The 22105-nt window shown below is 51.6% G+C and overlaps 7 protein-coding genes across 7 annotated transcripts; 4 read left to right on the forward strand and 3 right to left on the reverse strand.

Moving 5' to 3' along the window:
* Window positions 1-7146: 7146 nt before the first annotated feature.
* Window positions 7147-9283, forward strand: PG994_013030 (developmental regulator flba protein; the record flags this gene model as incomplete). Its single annotated transcript, XM_066864439.1, has 2 exons — window positions 7147-9081; window positions 9149-9283. Coding segments are annotated over 2 exons (2070 nt in total), but the record flags the coding sequence as incomplete, so codon positions are not given.
* Window positions 9284-10576: 1293 nt separating this feature from the next.
* Window positions 10577-11413, forward strand: PG994_013031 (uncharacterized protein; the record flags this gene model as incomplete). The annotated part of the gene is made up of 3 exons (XM_066864440.1): window positions 10577-10849; window positions 10910-10954; window positions 11120-11413. The coding sequence occupies 3 exons, from the start codon at window positions 10577-10579 to the stop codon at window positions 11411-11413; spliced, it is 612 nt and encodes a 203-aa protein (XP_066709401.1).
* Window positions 11414-12095: 682 nt separating this feature from the next.
* Window positions 12096-13239, reverse strand: PG994_013032 (uncharacterized protein; the record flags this gene model as incomplete). The annotated part of the gene is made up of 2 exons (XM_066864441.1): window positions 12096-12647; window positions 12826-13239. 2 exons carry the CDS (start codon window positions 13237-13239, stop codon window positions 12096-12098), a joined length of 966 nt encoding a protein of 321 aa, XP_066709402.1.
* Window positions 13240-14087: 848 nt separating this feature from the next.
* On the reverse strand, window positions 14088-16777 carry PG994_013033 (origin recognition complex subunit 4; the record flags this gene model as incomplete). The annotated part of the gene is made up of 4 exons (XM_066864442.1): window positions 14088-14663; window positions 14724-15314; window positions 15370-16277; window positions 16303-16777. 4 exons carry the CDS (start codon window positions 16775-16777, stop codon window positions 14088-14090), a joined length of 2550 nt encoding a protein of 849 aa, XP_066709403.1.
* Window positions 16778-17594: 817 nt separating this feature from the next.
* Window positions 17595-18626, forward strand: PG994_013034 (Terminal uridylyltransferase cid1; the record flags this gene model as incomplete). Its single annotated transcript, XM_066864443.1, has 1 exon — window positions 17595-18626. One exon carries the CDS (start codon window positions 17595-17597, stop codon window positions 18624-18626), a length of 1032 nt encoding a protein of 343 aa, XP_066709404.1.
* A 10-nt stretch (window positions 18627-18636) lies between these two features.
* Window positions 18637-20582, forward strand: PG994_013035 (poly rna polymerase cid13; the record flags this gene model as incomplete). Its single annotated transcript, XM_066864444.1, has 2 exons — window positions 18637-19710; window positions 19863-20582. The coding sequence occupies 2 exons, from the start codon at window positions 18637-18639 to the stop codon at window positions 20580-20582; spliced, it is 1794 nt and encodes a 597-aa protein (XP_066709405.1).
* Window positions 20583-21034: 452 nt separating this feature from the next.
* On the reverse strand, window positions 21035-21406 carry PG994_013036 (uncharacterized protein; the record flags this gene model as incomplete). Its single annotated transcript, XM_066864445.1, has 1 exon — window positions 21035-21406. The coding sequence occupies one exon, from the start codon at window positions 21404-21406 to the stop codon at window positions 21035-21037; it is 372 nt and encodes a 123-aa protein (XP_066709406.1).
* Window positions 21407-22105: the final 699 nt, after the last annotated feature.

The raw sequence follows: 22105 nt of genomic DNA on the forward strand, positions 1-22105 counted from the left end.
TGATAGAGTACCAAGGATATGCAGCCCATGCATACCATGTTAGTTAGTGCAGTACGTTGCGGTGATCCAAAGATTGGGTCTCTGCTCGCGTAAGTATGCAGTCGGTATAAGATAGACGGTAAAGCTGAAAGTATATCCATAGCAGTCCCCTTCTCAGTGGATACATGTACAGTTATATATGTACTGTAGATTAACATGCAGGACAGTATCAATGTATGTGTTGCGTCTGGACTTTGCAAGTCCTGCCAATGACGTCTGCCATATATATCGGTCGCATCGAATGTGCGCACGTATGTATGTAGGCAGGCAGGCAGGCCATGTGTATTGACTGTGGCACCTCTACAACAGCCGAATAGTTGATCCGAACAGAAGCGGACTGGAACAGACTGACCGCCCACACAACATGGATGGAGACGTGAAACTTCGCCATGTACCTGAAAAGTGAAAAGCCTAAGGTTAGTGCGACGGCGAAGCCGTAGGAATGCGCGTAGAAATACGGCCGACCATGTGGGAACGCTAGCGCCGAGCGCCTGGCTCAGCTCTTGCGCCGTTCGACGCTAATTATGTCCATCCAACGACCAAGTCGTTGCCCGTCTTGTGTCGGTGCTGAGAAGTGCCAAGTGCGGAAGTTTGAGACTGTCCAGTGCTGAGGTTGGTTGTGGTTGAGGCATCATCGGCCTACCCCGAAAGATTCGATAGCACATTTTCTTACAGGCGGTGGCGGTGGCAGGATCGTATCGTCATTCCAATTCCGCCCCAGAGGTCTGGAACGAACACAAATCTTACGACAGTAAGGAACACCGGCCTTCTCCTTTTGCAGAACGATCCGTAAGTTATGTAATGCATGCCAGGTATCCAGGGCTCTTGCAGATGTAGGTGGCGTGGTGGTTAGGGAGTTCTATTGTCAGCATCGTGTATAAGCAATGAATTTGTGAAAAACATCCGCTTTGTCGCCACGACCACGTGGGTTCTATTTTTTTTTTTAACTAGCTGCAGGGGTTGCCGATTTCACGACATTACGGCATGTTTTATTTCTTTGCTTGTGAGGTAACGGCAAACGCAGTATAATAGAAATAAGCAACAATATAATATCTAACCGTGTTGGTTGATAAATGTTTGGTCTGACTTAAGCAACCTTGTAACACCACGGCCTTGAAGCTGTCCATGTCGTACCTACATGTACCTACTCTCAGTGCCTCTTGCTCGAAGCTGCGGGTATTAGCAAGGCCCGTTGGCCGTTGGGAGGTTAGAGATGGGATAAGAAGCTTGCGCAACCTACCTACTTTTATGAACACGGGAGTACCGAGTAGACAATCTCATAACCAGGGCGCGATTGACCCTGGTCTGATCAGTTCGGAGAGGTGAGGTCACGATTATATCATATCATCCATGTTGCTTCCACTCCGAGTTTCAACGCCTGAAGGAGACCCTTGGTCGACTGGTGGAGGGAATGTTTCTTTTCCGGACGGCTTTGTTCATGCTCCTAGGATGGCCCGGGGAAAATCCAGAACACGGCGAAGGAGAGGCTCCATTCATTCCTTCCACCGCATGTTCTACGGTTTCTATTTCCCAAGGCTTAACCTTCAGCTTTTCAGCCAGGCACAAGGGTAGGTCCCTGAACTGACGCGGCTCTTGCTGCTGGTTCTTCGGCCTTGCCGTGTCCCCCCCACGTCTATTCCCGAGACGTGAGATTTCATGGGTTTCAATAGATTGTAGATTTACTTATTATTAGACTGAACCAGGTCCCTACCCGTGAAGGAAAAATCCCGAATTTCCATGACAGGTGTGTACCTAGCTCTGGCGGGCGAGACTGCCAAGGTTCGAAACGGAGGATGACACACGTCGGAGACGGCAGCGCACTCCAATATATTCAAACCAGCAATGACAATTTGGATAAAAAATAAATAAAATAAAATAAAATCGCTTAGGAAAGCCATTAGGTCTAACATACAAGTACAGCCTATCAGGACAAGTTCAGGGTACTCCTTGATGCTAATGCGCCCAAAACAGATATACGTATCAAAAGGGCAGCAGACGGAGGGGTAGTGCATATGTAGGCAGTAGATATTGAAGTGTATCAGAATACTACTGACCGTGGTTGATGGTGGCTGGGGAGAACGGGGCGGGCATCTGCATTGACGATTGCTGCTGTCTTGTCACGCACACCATCCCATCCGCATGGGCAAATTTCGCATTTCACCGGGGGCAAGCATTGTGATATTGATCCTGCAGAAGCAAAAGACCTGGTGAACGCTCCTTTTAGAGTCTCAGACCTGAAGGAAACGAGATTAGAGGACCAGGAAGACCTTCTAGAAAACCTTCGAGGCGCATGCCTAGCTGGATGATCCGGGGGCTCAGAGTTTCAGGCTATTGGTGATTATGTGAGATGCAGCCAACGAACGGCGTTCCGGAACGATTCTATTAAAGTCAATTCATCCCGGGGGCGGCTGGACTGGCCACGAGGAGGCCCTGTCTCCCGCCATGTTTTACCCAGGATGAGGCTCCAACGGGTGTTTGTGATATATTGGATTTCCCCAGTCAAAGGGGTCAAAAATCAAGGAAAGAACGCGAAAACGAATGATAAAAAGCAAAACGATGAAATGGCGATTCAGCCTGTCGATATGCAGGTAAGACGCTGCCGGAAGCGGAGAAGAACCCAATAGGCTGGGACTGTGAAGTGTTTCTGGTTGGCGAGATGAACTGCCACGAGGTATCGTAGTCATCCTCCTTTATGACATGTCATCCAAAGTCCCGATCCATACGGGTTGCTGTTTCGTATGGCTGGCAGCATTCCCATAGGAGGGAGTGGAATGAAGTATCAAACTCAGTTATCGCAGACCACCGTTCAGGCCTTTGCCTTTCAACACCACACGTTGTTTCCTAGTGGAACATTCGGATTCGGAATTGTGCTTGTATTCGGCCGTCCGGGGGGCTTCGGGGTGCTTGTAGGTTCATGCTACTACACTCTCCTTGCATGCTATGGCGCCTGGGCAAAAGCCAGTTCAAAGATCAGCAGTTTGTCCGTTAGCTGATAAGTTAGGCAGCAGCTGCCTCAATCAAGGGTCTCTTGAGGGCACCGGGTGCCGGGTGCATCTGTAAATAACGCCCGAGGCCAGTCGCTTATAGGCTGCCAGCTGCCCTGTACCAGTATAGAATCGCATAGTCCTTGAGAGGCAGACTAGCCCCTGCCCGGAACAGTGCTTTTTTGTTCAACATCTGCCGAACGCGCGTCAAGAACAACGTGTGCAATTTCCCGAATCCCAAGCAGGTTCTGTCCGTGTCTGTCGTACAAGCTACGGTGTCCAGTGCGGTGCCCTTGACTAGCACTTGCCAAGCTCGGCATGTCTACCAGTGCCCTGCCCGTTGTTGGACCAGATCCGGACGGACTATGTACGAAGCCAGTTGGTGAGATGGCTGGCCTGGGGTATCAAGTGTGAAGCTATACCTGAACCAGTTTGACGCGTTGGATGGAATCCCTGCCCGCCACGCGCAGATCTGTCCAAGCTGACATTCCTGTCACCAACCAGTTTCGTACTGGCGGAGAAGAAAGAAAAAAGAAAAGTCTTTATTGGTATGGTTAGCCTAAAGTAGGAATGCGGAATGCCTAAAAGTACCAAACGTCGCGCCCGCCGTAGCACAGGCGGTGGGGGTTCAGCCAGTCCAGTGCGTAAGACTTATTTGCATGGCATCTTTCATCCTCTGAAAAGTTCCCAACCCAGCTGCCTACCTACCTAACACGGCCGTCGCTCATCTATTATTATGTTACGTCAACTGGCATCACTAATGATGAGGTATTAATCATCATGCATGTTTCTGCTCTCATAAGTAAACTAACTAATGCAGCAGTGACCCTCGTCGATATCAGACGCTTTCCCATGGAATTGGAAGACCCGACAAATCGGTAAGACAAAGAATATATGTAATAGTATATAGATAGACCGACTAAGCAATACTATATAATAAATATTAAAGTTACCTAGCAGCTAGTAGTGGTGGTTATTATTAAGTGTATAATATAATATACTTCTTAACGCCATACTTGAACTACACTTATATTACACTGGTCCTCGAAATACTCTGGTTGGTGTTTCGAACGGCATGTATCATGCGCCTTTCGGGGTATTGCCATGGTTCGAGATCCACTATAAGATGGCAAAGAATGGGAAGGGTACTAATAATATCATCGTGCTAGTAGGGCGTGTATGTATGCTAAAGCAGCCTCAGCAGCACAACACATTTCTTCAAATCAAACCTCTACTTGGTTCAACAACTCAACAAGAGTTACCGCCTATACGGCATGGGCTGCCGGGCATCAGCAATCTTCGCATCATATAACCAGTGGAGGAGTCAATAGATGGGTGGCGCGTATGTGTGACTACACGTACTTAATAAGATAGGGGTCTGGTGCTAGTTCGTTGGGCTTCTCCAGAACGGCGTAGAATGGAAGCGTCCAGGACGCTCGGTTCTCGGGAAGAGGGGTGGCCAGAGGGGATAAAAGATGATTTGTGACGAGTGTCTAGCAATGTTACACAACTCTTCCAACGGGTGGGCCAATCGAGGAAGTCTTGGCTGCCACAATCAATGCTGCATGAAGATCTGACTGGACACATGGCACATGGGCATGCTTCCACTAAGATCCCATCATAGCCACGCGAAACAAGGACGTTGGGGGGAGGCGTTTGCGAGAGGCTGGGCTGCTCAACCAACCAATGAGTGAGTAGGGAGGGAGGAGGAGGTAGGTCATATGTGCATGTATCTGCCTCCCACCTCGCACCGTAGCGTCCTCCTCATCAAGCGGTCTACCGGGGTTTCTATCGGATGAGAATAATCTACTAGTCTGACTGTGCCGGAATGGGCAATCGACCCCTGATGATTTCACCGATGGCGCAATTGGTCAATATGTAGATACCTACATTGGATGGGAGGTTCTTTCGAACCCCCAAGTACTATAAAGGAAACGAGTCCATTCACATCAGACAATACGGGCAGATTTGGACTCGGCTTGGTATCACCCTGGTAATGCAAGCAATGCAACACAAGAGACAAACGGCGATTTGACCAACTGGACAGGGTCAATGGAGAAGATGCTGTCAAGACGCATACATGTGCAGTATTGAACTTGACGTACCTACATGTTTGGATGGTACATACATGGACCAGGCGTACTGTACTGCAATTAGACTGATGACTAACGTACGAGAGCGAAATGAAACCCCCAGGACCATAAAAAGGGTTTTTTTTTTTGTCTGTCAGTTGATTCACTTGGGCCTAACGAATGGCTCAGGGGAGGTATTGTACATAGTGAGAAACGACATATGACTTTTATTTTTTATTATTTTTAGTTGCGAAGGTACGGCGCGAGGAAGGGGACCAAGGACAGCGGTGCGGCAAGACGGCGGTCGGCGAACGAGCGAGAGCATCCACCGCCGCCGGAGAGTTTCTTAACATTGGTCTCATGCGTTATTCAGCACTGGCCCGCAATTCCTTACAAAATAAAATGCCCGAGCATAAACATTTTACTACATAGGCAGAGCTGTTCTTCTGTGTTCCTGTTCCTACCTCTATGCAATATTATTAACCCAAGGTTACTGACAGCCTGTCTGACTGTACCACATAACACTACTACCACTACTCTTTGCCGAAGGGTGGGTTGAGGACGGGAGACTCAGAGACACCGAGAAGGCCAAGGCAATGGACAGTGCAGAGAAAAGGAAAAAGAAGGCGCTAGGCCAAGACCCACCTGGAAAGCCATGCCATGCCGCCATGCCACACCCATGCATCCAATCCACATGGTCATCCACTTTCTGCGTGCACTGCAGGCATTTCTCGTTTTTTTCTTCTTCCTGCGTATCCCCCCTTCTGCAACCCAACCCACATGGGACCCTATGGCATCCACCCACCTAATCTATCTAGGTGCGTGGTGGATGGATGTACCGTCGTAGTCCGTTCTACGTATACGAAGTTCCGTTATGGTACATGATCAACTGCAGCATACGCATTCCATTCCCTTCAGTTCGCACTCTGTGCCGGTTATAACACCGCTGTTGTATATGTATACCGAGACGATACGATACGATACTGTTCCGGTCTGGCATGGCCTGGCCTAATAAATGGTCTAGTAGTTTATGTTATGTACATGTAGTTACAGCAGCAGCAGCAGCAGCAGCAGCAGACACGGTCCAGCCTGCGTGCGCACGTACGACCAGGAAGCTCCGAAGCAGCAAAACGCAGGAGCGCCAGGTTAGTAATACAGTAGTAGTTAGTCCTGGACTCTGTACGTAGTAGGCAGTTCTGGGCAGTTTACTAGCAGCAAGTCAGCACAGGCATCCCATCGCTAACTACGTGTGAAAGTACACCCAGTAGAAGAGTCCAATCCGTCCTTTAGAACCATGGGAAATTTTTCCATCGTAGTTCGAATTCCATTCCATCCAACCCAATCCAGTGCTGGCAGTAACTAGGTACACTCCATCCTGCTTAGCTGCCTGCTACGACCACAACTACTCCGTACTCAGAAGCATCCGTTTCTGATTGTTGTTAGTAGTCACGGCCCTGGGCGCTGGGTTAGGCCAGACCACACACGCCCCCCTTTCGGGCGCCGACCCCCCCATTCCCACACCCCTCTCTTTCGCTGTCTTCCTCGTCCCGTCCGCTCTTGCTTTTATTTAGTGCGCAGTTTTGAATCAAGTCGATGGGCCACCTTGTTTCATTTGACCGCTTCTGCCAACTAAAAAACTACTATTACTCTAACCTACAATATTACACCACTCTTATTAGTTCCTCTCTTTTTTCTCTATTCCCTAATAATGGTAGATGGCTGCTCTGTCTGGATCGGTTAAGGAACCTCTAGGACAACCACCACCACCACCACCACCACCGCCACCAACAGCAGAGACGGAACGACAAACAACATCACGCACACACCCACAACCACCACCACCACCACCCACTTCGTCAACCGGCTCGTCTTCACTCTTGACGACGACAACAACTCCGCCCGTATTAGCCGCAGCTGCCATTAGTCACAGCAGCATTGACGCTAATAATACCAAAACCACCTCCAGTCCTGTTGCAAGGCCACCCATCTTGCAGCCTGTGTCAGATCTCAGTGAAGGCCCGACTAACAAACCACTACCGTTGCACAACAGTAACAACTACGCTCCCGAGCCTATCGCTGTTACGGGTGTTAGCAAACCAAAGCTTTCTCTTATTGACAGCGCTGCCCGTCAACGCCAATTGACCTCGTCGCCCGCCAGTTCCGTTTCCTCGACTTTGTCATTGCCCAGGACGCCGCGGTCTTCGGGTGGAGGTTTCTTTTCATTGGCTTCTGCTGCCTTCGAGAGGACCATTGGCCCGAAAACACACAACCACACTCCTTCCTCGCCGGTGTCGCTTTCAGCAGAGCCCGCGGGTATTATAAGAGCTCGCCGCTCGACTTCTGCATTGAGTGGACTCTCGCGATTGTCCATTTCCCTCGACTCGTCCTCGTTCAGCTTCAGCAGCAACGGCGCGAGCAGCACCGAGCAGGCTAGCCCGGAAAAACATTCCCGCTTTCAGTCTGCATCAGCTTCCCCGGCCTCGTCCAGTCCGAGCAAGGTGCCTCAATTGGGAGATCCCATTTCGAGGCCGTATTCAGAGGCGGACCCTAATACGCCACTTCCTATTCGATTGCCTGGAGACAAAAACAAGATGCATCAAACAAGTTCAAGGTTGCTCCGTATGACGGACGACGACCGGCCTTTCACTCGCGACTTCAAGGACCTATTCTCAACCCTTCTTGTCAGTCTGCTACCTCTGTCTGCTCACCGTGTGCGGTTAACGCGGGTTGAGCATACTTTCCTATCCGAGGATGCCATCAACAACCTCGGCTCTCTCAAATTCTCTCAGTCCAACCGCATGCCTGACCCGAAAGATCCGTCCCGCATTGTAACCACAACGACAACCACGACCTTCTCCATGGCCAAGGATATGGCCCGATCTATATGTCAACGATTTGTCGATGCGAGATTCATCCAGTCCGCAGACGGCAAGCTGCAACAGGTTTACACCATGAAGGGCTCTGTTTGGCAGTTAACACCCAAGGGCGTTTGCGTACTGGACCGTTTCTGCAGCAGAAATGGAATACAACAGCGTCAGATCGGCGATTTGGTAGCTACCGGTGTTAGCTCGTTGGTGATCCTGGAGAGGGATCCCCAATCAGACAAGATTGTCATGGACCGGGGTACTATGGAGGTTGTCTTCCGCAGGTTTATTGGAGCCAACGGTCTGAATATCAAGTCGAGCGTCAGTTCAGCCGATTCGGACTCGTTGAGCGATTACAAGGACGGCCTCACCGGCGTTAAGATCGCAGGAGAGCGCAAGATAGCGGGTAAAACATACAAGGACACATTCACAGGCAAAGCCTGCTCCGACTGGCTGATGGATTGTTGCACCACCGTCGACCGCCGCGAGTGTCACGAGATGGCCTCCTTATTTGTCGAATATGACCTCATGGAGGTTATCCAGCAAGATCGCCAATTCATGGCGTCGTCTCCATCCGCAGCCATGTTCCAGCCCACTAAGAATGCGATATACCAAATGACCGCCCGAGGAAGAGATGTAGTGAATGGTGCTGGAGCTCGAGGTCGCTCATCGGAAAGCGAGGGTATCGTGACACAGCGCCCGGGCATTGCGCGTGACTCGAATACGCAGAGGCTTGATAAGATTCTGAGCGACGCTGCTTTGAGACTTTTGTTCCGCGAGAACCTCCGGGAAACTCACTGCGAGGAAAACTTGTCATTCTACCTTGAAGTGGACGAGTTCGTACGTGGATGCCGAGCCGCCATCAGAATAGCCCAGAAGAACCCGAATGCTACTTCAATGGACGGGATTAAGGAGATCATGGCCCAGGCGTACGGTATCTACAATGCCTTTTTGGCACCCGGCTCTCCATGTGAGCTCAATATCGACCATCAGCTACGAAACAACTTGGCCACTCGCATGACCAAGGCAGTCGGTCAAGATGTAGCCATGATCGACACACTGCACGAGGTGACGGCTCTTTTCGAGGACGCACAAAATGCCGTATTCAAGTTGATGGCAAGCGTATGTGACAGCCTTACTCCATGTTCGGTTCGTTTTTTGCATTTAAATACTAACTGCCTCTTTGCAGGATTCGGTGCCCAAATTTCTGCGCAACGCCAAGTACGAAAACACACTCAAGAGCTACGACTTTGATACAATCTCTGGCGGTAGCAGTGGCGCTCGACTTCCAGAGAGAAGTCAGAGTCGATCGAACCGGAAGTAAAGCCAAATTTCCTTACGGCTCAAAGCGCCTATCCGACACGATTGTTACCCGACCCAGCCCAGCGCGAGATGACCCATGCTCTGCTATAGCCTGTGCATTAATGCAACTGCTCAGGCTCACAATATAGTTGACTGGCGGACTGAGGTACCGATCTTCCCAGTCGGTTTCTCGCATTGAGCGTATGGTACTTATTTCATGGGATATCGATATTGAGAGCATGCGCCGATGCTTTCTTCACCATTAATACAACCAACCCTTGATTTATTCTCATCTATCCTTTAAACCAAATATTCTTTTTTTGCTTTCTGGACACTGGCGTTCAAAGGATATATTAGCATAGAGACCCCATCATCGGCGTTTGAAGCAGCAGGTTCGCGTCCATTGGCTCAACTTGCTCCGCCCCATGTTGTTGTGTGAATGAAACCACAATCCAACGGGGTGGTGGCTTGAGACTGTCACCGCCGGCAACAAGCCTTGGCACGACTGGCCAGTCTTCCGAGCAGAGAGGAGGCGACATTGAAAGGAGTAGAGGATGGCCAGCGCGAGGCTGGTTTTCAAGAGAGGATATGGGGGGTACATGGATGCCGACCATCGAGCGAATCCTCAACGGGGGGATGCAGTTGGCATGCCTGATACGCAGTATCGGGTCGGTTGTGTCGATCGGGGTCCATGCAGTTGGTTCCAGTTGGGCCCAACCTTTAGAGGGCGTATAGAAATGAAGGCAGCCAATGTCCAAGCTTGTTGGCAAGACGGCTCAGGAAGAGATGGCAGGGCCTACAACACGAGATTGTCCCTCAGAGCTCTTGGCAAATCTGTATATACAGCTGCTCACGGTGCCGGCTACTGGCCCTTGAATTGAAAAGTCCAAATTCTACTCAGAAACGTGAAATCAAGCTCGAGAATGTAATGTGAGGTGACGCGGCCACGTTTGTCGTGGTATATACATGTCAGAGCAGAGCGCATGGGCGGGCGGCTGTGGCATTCCAAACATGGCTGCCGATAGTTTGTTGTTTATCACCGGGGCCATTTGAATGTCTTATTAGGATTCCTTGTTTGGCCCCCTTTCTTTCCCCCTTCGCTCAGCCATCGTTGTTTTAAGGGCGCCCTTCCGGCACATGTCTGGTCACTATTCAATCTGTATTCCACTCGACATCTTCTGGCCCATCGCTTCTCCCTCCTTCTTCATCCAAGCTCTCATAAGTCACTCGTTTCCTTCCAACTGAGCATTTCTGTGGTACTATACCTTCCAATATTGTCATTATTAACGCCGACAAACACCAGAAGAAAAACAAGATGCAGGCCCGCAACATCCTCCTGCTGCCCGTCCTCTCAGGCCTGGCTGCAGCCCAGTCCTCTACCAGCGATGCTGCCGTCCATACCTCTTCGTCCGCGGCCGACCCGGGCGGTAGCAGCAGCAGCAGCATCAGCGTGATGAGCGGCTCCTCTACTGCTGCTGACCCCAGCATGACCGGCAGCAGCATGATGAGCGCTGCCAGCGTGGTCTCGAGCTGGACCTACTACAACACCACCATCGTGACCACGGCCGTCGTCGCCGAGCTCACCACCGTGTGCTAGGGGCCCGCTACGACCCTCACCTTCAACGGCTGCGCCTACCCCGTCACCCAGGGCCAGACGCTGACGGTTACGAACTGCCCTTGTACTATCACCACGGTACGTTCAGAACAAACCCTCTGCCTCCCTCCCTCTCTCCTGTATGACACGTAACGCACGTTACAAAGGACTACTACTGCAACCCACACTCCCATCAAGAATGCCCTCGTGGTTTTTCAAGAGCGAGAGAGTGAGAGAGAAGGCTAACCATTTTGTCCTTTTCAGACCGTACTGACCATGACCTCGTCTCTCTGCACCGGCCCGGCAGCGACCGGCGCCGCCGCCACTCAGGGTAGCGGTAACATGAACGGCGGCACCATGGTGTCGCCTGGCATGAACAACGCGCCCGGCGGCTCGTCCGACATGCCCACCATGGGCGGCAGCGGCGCGACGGCGACTCCTTCGTCGCCCACGGCCATGCCGTCCACAGTCCAGGTCACTGGCGCCCCGCAGCAGAAGAAGAGCTTGGCCGGTCTCGCTGTGGCTGCGGTTGGCATCTTCGCTCTGGGCAGGCTATAAAGGGGCTGCTCTTCTTCATTCTCTTATCAACTTTGCTTGGTGTTCAAACTTGGACGGGAATTAATGAACAGCAATATGAATCACGGATCGAAGATGGCACTACTTACACATTTTGGGCTGTGCCGGACAATCTATGAAGAGATATTATGAATGAAAGAAGGATCATGATGGTTCACCAACATGGGTCGTCGAGACAGGAATGGGCTCATGATGATATGGCAATGACCAGGGGGTTTCTTCTTGTTTTGGTAATGGTCGGTTCTGGGTAATGGGTTCGGCACACTAGATCTTCTTCTTCACTTCTAGGTATATAGTTTCTTCAATGAGAGACGGTTGAGCGATCACCTGCTCAGCTGAACAGCCCCTTGCGCCGTTGTGCCTCCCAGATGGAGGGTGTAGTTGAGCCTCAGTTGTAAGTATTAGCATCGAGATCAATAGGGGGAAGGCCAATCACGTAAGTTGAGCATTTCCTCTTCGTTATTTAATAGAAATTGCATATGAAGTCTCCTGATTCTCTCTTCAAGCAAGGGGTATAGTTATGTCTCTGTTTTCCCCCACCGTGTCCAGGCAATCCACCCTCCTCGCTAACGGGCTATCGTCACCATACTTCCCGCAATCCCGGTACCGATTCAGTCGCCTCCCAGCATTGAGTCGTATGCTGTTCTCCGCGACCACATAGGTACTATTGCAGCTCCGCGATGTGTGGATGCTGAAGTGATTGTGACCGATGGTGTTGCACAATGGGCCCGTCAATGTCAAGCGGCCTCAGGCTCGTCGGCGTTGATGGTTGCCGCTCACGGCTTTGATCCCGGAGGCCCTGCGGCGGATGCGGGGCCTGAAGTCCCCAGCCTTGTGCCGAGGTCCAGCTGTCCTGGTGCGTATGGAAGTACTGTCCCGACCCCCGGGCGGGGGTGAGCGGGCTGAGCGGCGTGAGCGGCTCCGGCGACAGACTCGTCGGGCTCAGGTCCGTCTCACTTGCCGCCGCCCTGTGGTGGCCGTACACCGGCGGCAGGTTGGCGGCATTAATCAGCCGGCGCTGCCGTTGCGTTGCCGCCTGGCTCTCATAGCCCTGACCGTAGGTGCCATCGTCTGCGCCGCCTGCCCTGTTGGGGCTCTGGGACCCCATCTGTGCTTTGGCCCTCTCGGCGATGTTCTCAATCACCTTGGTGTGAGCCTTGGATAGCGTCTTCCGGACGAAACTAGCCATCAGGAAGTTACAGCGTAGCTCGACATCCTATAAGAGCAAGAAAGCAGTTTGATGACGTCAGCGCACCTTTTACATTTTGCAACGTAGATGAACACCTGGGAAATGGGCGAGGCGCGTCGTAGCAGGCAGGTGCCGTTTATGAAGGGGAATAAGAAGGAAAAGAAATAGAGGCTAGTAGTGATGGCGGCATTTTTTTTTAACATACTTCGCGAATGTACAATCCCTGGTGGGGCGCGCCGAGGCCCAGCTCGACGGGCTCGGCGGGCTCGCCCGGCAGGGTGCCGCCGAGGGTCCAGCGGTTCCGGATGTCGGTGCCCATGGGGGCGTAGACGTGCGTCTGCAGGCCGTTGCGGAGGTCGAGGAAGGCGGCCGAGTAGGTCAGCTCGCCCTTGAGGCCGGGCAGGTACGTGATGGCGTCCGTCATGCTCCACCAGCTGCAGCAGTCGGCGCGCTCGTCCTCGGGCGCGTGGGCCGGCGGCGCGTCCAGCCGGTGCCGCTCGATGACCAGCGGGTTCAGATCGATCATGGCCTCGTGGTCGTGCAGGTAGCCCAGCGCCGCCGCCCGGGTGATGCCCGCGGGCAGCGGCGTCACGTTGGTGAATGTCGTGCGCTTCGACATTTGCGATGGGATGGGGGCGATGTGTATGTAGATGTCTTGTTGATCGGATCTACGCACGCAATCTCATAAAATGATCAACTCGGCTGAAAGTGGATATGCTGACGAACGCAATATAAAAAGATATACGGAAGACAAGAATAGATTGCCGGACGTAAATGTCGAGAAGCTCGGACTGGCTTTAGTGCTGTTTCAAGGCGGCAAGTGAGTATGTACCTACTTGCCTAATGAACCGGGCTGAGTTGTTGTAAGATAGCCCAAATGAAAATGCCCGGGTCTTATAACAGGTAGGTATCTATGCCGCATGGGAGCAAAGAGAGGATGTTGGGGTTTGGTGTAGTAAGTGTATCTTGAAATAGTCAATCGGTGGCGGCAGTAGCTTGTATTGAGATTACTTACATTAAAGATCCCTGCGTCGATCGGTTACGTGGAAAGGCAACATTCGCTTCTTGGACGAATCGGAGGCTCAATCGACACAGCCCTGTTTCCGATTCAACCAGGAAAATAAAGCATCTGGGTATCTGTCAACCCGTAATATGAATACTGGAGCAGATCGGACATCCCGCCTCCCTATCATTATGCCCCCGATGTTGGCTTGGTAGGTTGGTCAGTTGGCCTTCTTTTCCCCCCTTTGGCGCATTCCCAGGCCAGCCAACCTTGCCTGATCCAGTAAATGAGATATTCTGGCACTACATCAGACGTAGGCTGAGCCGCATTTAGCGACTCTGTGTGTCTTAATATTGAATGTTTGGTAACCAACTTATGATACTTTCCATCTGCCGTCCCGCGTCTTACGTAACGTTCGTCAGGAGGCATTCACCATATCTATCTCAGTACCTACAGGTAATCTATCAGATCTGTGTACACCACTTGGTCAGGAACCCGGGAAGCTCTACCGCTCCCGGGATCTCTTCTAATACTACGTCGAGCTTAAACATCTTGCCCTCAAGGCCACCGTAAGCCGAGTTGCTTCGTCCTCCGATGCCCGCGGGGATCAGCAGTCCCAGCGACGCTATTCGTTCCCACGCCATGCCGGCAATCCCTCGCCCCCAAACTCGGCCCCCAGCGCCAAGGGCCAGCATTCCCGACCCGGCCGACTGCACTCGCTGCTTGCCCATCTGGGAACTGTACTCGTCGTAGGCCATGGCAAAATTGACCGTGTCCGCGTGAGCGACGATGTCCAAACGGGCCGCCGCAATGAGCATGGCTAATTCCAGGTCCGACAGAGCGGCCACCAAGTGCTGCTTCGAATCAGGAGCCTCGAGCGAGCCTGAATCCAGGCTCGTGTCCAGCACCTTCAGGTCAAGAGACGAGGATGATAATGTCGAAAGCGGCATGAGGAGAGACGTGAAAAATGACGCAACGGATTTGGACGTGTAGAAGTGATAATCGAGGTGGTCCTGGAAACTCGGTGTCTCGCGCAGTGCCTGCCGGGCCGTGTCAGTCAAAATGCATAGGCCCAAGACGTCATGCGAAAAGAAACTTACCTCAATCCTCCCCTCCCACCAACGGCGGAACTCGTCGAGGCCCTCAAGCGCCACATCGAACCCTTCCGACTCTAAATCGTCCTCTTCTACAATGAGGCCTTGCTTACAGATATCCCAATAGGCAGGTACACTCTTTGGCAGTGACATGTGAACATAACGATGACTGAAGCGACTCTTGACTCTTTTCTCTAAACTCTCCACAACGTCAATTCTCGTGGTCAGTCCAAGAACAGCGATAGGAGCCTTCCTCGCCTGTGCAATATCGAACAGGTTATAAAGCAGTGTCTGGCGGGCATGTGTCGCAAACAGGTCAAACTCGTCGATCACAAAGACAACAGATTTGGACGTAACGCCCTCGTCAGTGCCAGTGATCTCGGATGGATGGGACAGCAGAGCAAGCAAGGAAGCCAGGGTATCAGCGTAGTTGCTGGTCTTGTTTAGGTCATCCTCGACTTCCATTTCCTTGCCCAACTGGCGCCATATCTCCTTGAGTGCTAATTTATCGTCGGTATGGATGAAACCGCTGAGGCGGATGACATGGAAACTCTCCGTATTCTCGGCGGCCAAGTCGGACACAATTGTCTCGACAAGCTGCAAGCGTCTCATTAGCTAATTCCAGCATTCGGCCTCGGGGCGGGTTACCTACCAATGTTTTCCCGCAGCCACGTGCCCCTATGATCATCATAGAGTTGCCCTCGCCTGCCAACACCGTTTGCTCGACGAGTTGGTATGTCTTGTCGTACGCGTCATCTTGCTCCTTCAGTCGGATACGGCGACTGCCAGAACATCGATCCAAGAGTACTCGCTGCATTGACTTAAGATGGTGATCAAAGTTAGGAATATCAGGGCACTCCGTGACTGCGCTGGATGCCCCTGAAATCTGCACATAATCCTGAGCACCTGGTAACACATCTTCTTGAAGGCAGTCCTTGCAGAACCAGTCATCCTCTGGTATTACCGAAATGCCATAGCATTTCTGATGGAACCCCTTGTCACAGTGTTCGCAAAACATTATTTGGTTGGGTGCTTCTGAATCCGGCTTGGAACAAATCACACAGATCTCATTATCTTCGTCGGGGGTTTCCTCGTCATCCTCTGCTTCCCCGTCATCTTCCGGCTGCTTCGAAGCTTTGATGGTTTGTTTGGTAGCTTTGGGGCGTACTGATTTTGTAGTGGACGGTAGATCTTCGAAGAAAACCTCCTCGGTAGGTTTCTTGCTCCCGCTATCGAATGCGACATTCTTCCGTGGCCGGCCAGCTTTCTTATGCCGGGGCGTCAATATGCCTTTCGGTGCAGGTGAACCTTTAGAAGGCGAATCCTGAGGCCAGGCTTGGCTTTTATTTGGCCTAGGCTTTTTGACAGCCGGCTTGATAACATCGCTCAACTGGTCGGATTCATCAAGCTCCTCAGCTTGAGCAATCTTACCAGCTCTACCGCGGGGCTTTTTTGTCGCTGGCTGTTTGGCTTCGGGCTCGTCATCCTCCGTGACAGCGCTCTTTCCTTTGGAGGCGGCTGTCCTGCCTGGGCCAGACCCGCTCTTAGACACCCCGTTGGCTTGTTTTTTTTGTGCGAGACGCACCTCGATTGGTTTTCCCTTGCTGCTCGTCGGTAGTTTGTAGCTCTAGTTCGTCGCCGGAGTCTGGCACATCGTATATATTGTTTGCGACCCGTTGAGCGGCAAGCGCTCGAGATTTAACGGCTGGGCGAACTGGTTGCGGCGGCTTCTCCACTTGCGACTTTTGAAGCTTGGCAACTTTGACTGCAGGTACGATAGGTTCGGCGGCGACTTTTGTGACTCCTCCTTTCTTCTGTGCCTTGGTAGCGCCAGTGGTCCTGGCACTGGCACGTTGAGTAGTCGTCCCGCGCGCTGATGATCGTGTAGCTGAAGGCACAGCAGAAGACCCATTGGGCGCTGATGGTGCCGTCGTTCCATTCAGCTTTCGTTTCTTTACGGCCGTGACGGGCTCATTTGGGGGCGCAGATGAAACTGTTTCGTCCTGAGCATCTTGGAGTCGAGTCCTCTTGCGGCGAGTCGTGGCAGGCTCAGGAGCCATCGGGAGGTCTGCTGTCTACTTCGGCCGGCAGGGACAACGTAAAGAATTGTTGTTATGACACTAAGCCGGTTACAAAAGAAAGTGGTGAAAGGCCAGTTTTCGGGGTATCCTCTATATTGAATGAAGTTGGATGCTGTATGTGGTCATGACTGCTGGGTAAACTACATAAAGTTATAGTTGCGATGGAGGTAAAAACCCCTGTAGCATTAGGTCAATCGGTAGCTAAAGCAACATGATGAACCCAGTAACTCAATTGAACCTGTAGACGCGACCGACAAAACGCGACGTGCACTCTGGCTAAGAGGTACTTGCTCAAAGAGTAAGCACCCGCCGTGCTGTGGTGGGAATTTGCAGACGCCGGTACCTATTGGCAAAGTATCCCGACTATCTCCAGGGGCCTGATGCCCCCACCTTTGGTTGTGCAGTGGCCTGATTGGATGTGCTGGAGAAATCGAGGAGCTGTCAAGGTTGACCTAACCTGGCTCCATCCCATTCTAGCTGCGAAAAGAACCTGGCTAGCTGCTGACCATAAATACAGCTTCAACTACAGTGTGCACCAGTCAGAGGCCACAACCGACTAACTAGATGCTGGTTGATTGTTCATTCTCTGGCCGATCGACTATCACCAGTGTCACCTCTGTGGAAATGACCGCAAAGTGAAACACGATCTGGAATCAGTGTGGCCTGACTGGCTATCCTCATCCCCAGGCCAGTCTAATTCACCATCTGTCAAGTATTCATATTTCTTCTTGAGTCGATTCCTGGGAGCTGCGCGATATCCCTTAAGCAAAAGGACAGCCCCATGGCAAGCGAGAAGATGGAGTCCCATCCAATTCGCGGACAGCCTTCGCGAAAACGGCCAAACCAAGCCCAACGAAGACAGATGACTTCACGGTTATCTATCGATATTGACCCAAGGGCTACTGAACCTCAGTTCTCCGCTCCCCGAGGCCAGAGAGGTGGTGCAACTTCTCATTATCGTGTCCCTCAACATCAATCAGGACCTGGTCGTGGTGGCTACCATGACCGGGGCCAGCCAAATCCTTCAGTACATAATCGACCTTTCTCGCATCAGCAGCAGCAACAACCCCGTCAGGGCTACGGACACAGACCATTAGTTTCTCCCACGTATGGCCAGTCTACCCAACAGAATCATTGGAACCATCACCCTTCCGTGAAGGATCCCGCCATGATCTCAGCAGAGGCTTTTGTGCCCAGGTCACATCAACAAGGATCCCTCTACAACGCCCCTGGTTATCGTCAATACCACGTTCGACGTGAAGAGTTAGATGCTCAGTCCTCATTTCTCGAACAGTTATGCCTTGCCGTAGTCGGCGATGCTGAGATCGAGCTTGGCGAGATTGCGGAGAAGGAAAAGTTTCGCGTACAGGTTGAAGAGATTTGCCGCGCTGTCATTGATTCTCATGAGATCGACAACAGAAATGCCTCCTGGGCCGGACCCCAGAGTGTTCAACTCAAATGTTTCGGCAGTCTTTCTTCTGGTTTTGCCACCAAAACAGCCGATATGGATCTTGGTCTCCTATCGTCCTCATCACTGCTTTCCCCTGACATGCCAGACTCACCTGTACCTCGGCTTCTGGAAAAGGCTTTACTCGACGCTGGATTCGGAGCTCGTTTGTTAACTCGAACCCGTGTGCCTATCATTAAGCTATGTGAGAAGCCTACGGACAAGCTCCGTTCTGATCTTCTGGATGAACGAGCCAAGTGGGAGAAAGGGTTAGCCGATGGTGAAAGCGCTGATGCTGAAGACGACCTGGGTGCTGACGATGCTGGCGCTCAGGAACGGATGAAATGCTGCTCTGGACGGCGGCAATGGCCGTTCCAATGATTCACCGGAAATGGCCTCGAGCGGCTCACCTCAGCAGGACCCAGCTGACTCCCTCGCTTCACTCCAACAGTCTGAAAACCAATCTCTAGCAGGGTATCATAGCCTCGCCAAGAAGGTATTGCGTCGTATGAATGGACGAGATCTCACACATTCAAATGTCGATGACTTCGAGGACGCCGACTTCATGCTCCTCGATGATCTGTGCATTGCGTTTGTTAATGGCCTTTACGACGAAGAACTCAGGGAACGCGTGCGCAACTGCCATGCATTTTCACCAGGCAAACATGTACCGAACTTCAAAAGTCTACAAGGGGTGTTCAACCTGGTGGTAGGAGAGCGGTTTGTTCTTCTTCACAACCGAGGATTCACATTTTCCGCCGGCAGCGTCGCGGAAGAAGCATACATGAAGCACTTCCACCATTGGGCGCATCTTCGTGATACTCGAACTTTCGGCAATGACCCATTGTTATTAAGCAGGGACCTGCACATTGCGGTTGAGAGACTGCGCCAAGTTCCCGGGCTCCAGCTGATGCTGCTACAACAAGATCAATACGAGTCGCCCACCACATACCATTTGCGGACTGCGAAAATCGCAGAAGGGTTACTTCCTAGGAATTCTACTCAATCTCAGGAGAATGTTGTCTTACCCAAGTTGCCCGAATACTATATCTCGGGCATTTGGGACGCGAATATTCGGCGTGAGCTTGAGGCATTTGCACAATCGAACCCCCCAACAGGCCTCAGAGAAATTGCCCGCAGGCACAAGTGTCTCCATCTCGCCTCTCAATATTCCAAAGCCTTGGAGTCCGGTCAATACAACAAGCAGGACATTCCAGCCGTTGCAGATTATGTCAGCTTTCTTCGCGGCGGCGCGGGCGACCAAATCCCGGAAGCTCTGGTTGCAAGAATTCGCGCCCTGCCTGACCCTTCTCGCATGCAGGTAAACCGACCGAGGGATCGATATCACGACAAACTAGAGTTTCCCAAGTCTGGGGTTGGTGTGCAATGCGATATCAACTTCTCTGCACACCTTGCCCTTCAGAATACCTTGTTACTGCGGTGCTACTCTTATTGCGACCCTCGCGTACGGCCGCTTGTCTTGTTTGTCAAGCACTGGGCAAAAGCACGGGGTATAAATACCCCTATCGGGGAACTCTAAGTAGCTATGGGTACGTTCTGATGGTGATACACTATCTCGTTAATGTCGCCCATCCTTTTGTCTGTCCCAACCTTCAGCTTCTGGCGCCGCCGGACCCGGACCTCCCTCCTGAAGCATTGGAAGGTATTACAACATGTAAGGGTCGCAACGTTCGTTTCTGGAGGGACGAGCAAGAGATCTTGCGAATGGCGCAGCAAGGTGCGATAAATCGAAATCGGGAATCTCTTGGTTTCCTCCTCCGAGGCTTCTTTGAGTACTACGCTCAAAACAACATGATGAGCGCGACTCCCAAAAGAGGGTTTGACTGGGGACGAGACGTGATAAGCCTGCAGACTCCTGATGGCCTTCTAAGCAAGCATGAGAAGGGTTGGATTTCCGCAAAGACCGTCTTCCAGGTCCAGGGTGGAGCGCCACCGACCCCTACCGAGGCAGAGTTACTGCGAAACCCAACTTCACCGGCGCCTGACTCCCCATTCACACCCGTGTCTCCGGTTATGCCAGTTAAAGCCGATGCAAATGCCAAGCCCAAAGACTTCAAGGAGATCCGCCATCGCTACTTGTTTGCCATTGAGGATCCTTTCGAGCTCGAGCACAATGTTGCTCGAACGGTGACTCACAACGGGATCGTGTCGATCCGCGACGAGTTCCGCCGTGCGTGGCGCATCATCAAGTCCGCCGGCAAGTTCCCACCCTCCGAGAACCTACTTGAAGACGCGAAGTTGCATAGCGAACTTCTGGGCGGAAAACAGTTTGACGAACTCCTCAAGGAGCTTCACAATCTCGATCTGAATGAGTGATCTGGATGAGGGCGTACGATACCAAGTGTTGTGGGGATGATAAGAGTATCGCCGTAGCTTGTACTATTTAGGCTGTAGGTCGTCAACTTATGAGTCTCTCATGACGGGAAGGCTAGTTATTCAAGAGTATTACACAAAGGGTATTGCTTTTGCTTATATTGCCTATGCATCATATCAAGTGCAGTCGTAGCATATCAGAAAACTGAGAGGGTTGACTGATGATGGAACATGTCGATTTGTACCGTTAATGAAAAGCAGTGTTGTTGAATACGGAAAATCACTTTCCATTATCATATACGGTCCACTTTATGTGCCACGCACCTATTTTGATAGAAAGAACAGATGGTCTCAGAAACGCCAGGTTCAGTATGTCTCAGACCATTCTACCTCTGGAAACGCCCGACGACATAGCAGAGGAAATCTGGCGTCATGACATTGATTTAAGAGTTGCACTAGGTTCTCCAGGCCGGACACATCTTCTTGATGATGCTCGAGGTGAGCGGCTCTCGGTCGAAATACCGGTTGCGCCGGGGGCAGATGTACTCGACCGGTCGCTGGTTCTCGAGCACCACCAGGGGCTTGAACGGCGGGGACGTAATGAACTGGTACGTGTGGAAGCACAGCTCCTGACGTTCTCGTGCCGGAACTGGTAGAACTTGCCATGCTTCCGGTGAGAGGCGACGTAGTGGCGCAGGTCGCCGAATTGGAGCTTGGCCGAGTGCTTGTGGTAGAGGATCCCCCGATAGAGACTGCGGGAGGAGGCGCAAGTACACGACGTAGAGAACTAGAGAGCATACGGTGCTCAAGTAAAGAATAGTACACATGGCGGCTGTTGAGATTACATCAGGTGTGCTGCGATACTGAGCGTTATACCGATGTGTTCCCCCCCACAGGGTGTGTTCGACGCTGGTAAAGGGGCTCTTCTGGCTTTTGGTAGACAGTGAGGATAGATAGGAGAAAGTATGTCCAGAATAGTTGGACAGATACATATATATAGATTTCCTGATTACAGGTTAAGGGAGACCAGGGATAGATCAGTGTAACCCAATCTATCTGCTATTGAAATAGGCGAGGTTTTCATGTAGAATTGTATGCCTTTACTTTTTACAATGCGATTCTAGGAGTCCTGTATGCTATAGATCTGTGCCTTGGGGGCAGTAGGAGAGAAGGAAATTCATCAGAGAAATTGTTTGGGTTATATAGTGACGGCCCGGCAAGTGTTTCTCATCGGCTGCAGTGGCTTGGGCTGACGCCAAAATTGCATCTTGGCCTAATCCAAAGAGACTGGACACTTGACTTGGCCTTGCGAATTGAGGCCGAATTCAATTCATCGCTATTTTATTTTACTTCCTACTTTATGCAGTTAGTTACCAGTAGGGCGGCTGGTGAAAAGGGTGTCGCTTTCATGCGGGAAGCTTTTACTCGGTTGTCAAAGTGATGCTTGCGTCTATGTACCATTGCTCACAACCTCTGTGTCTGTTGGCAGAGAGGAAAAAGATGTACCAAGTTTGTAAGTAGATTAA

The sequence above is a fragment of the Apiospora phragmitis genome (assembly GCF_038363925.1).
Source record: "Apiospora phragmitis strain CBS 135458 chromosome Unknown utg000011l:1.0-3236445.0:1.0-3240683.0, whole genome shotgun sequence".
NCBI classification, from domain to species: Eukaryota; Fungi; Ascomycota; class Sordariomycetes; order Amphisphaeriales; family Apiosporaceae; genus Apiospora; species Apiospora phragmitis.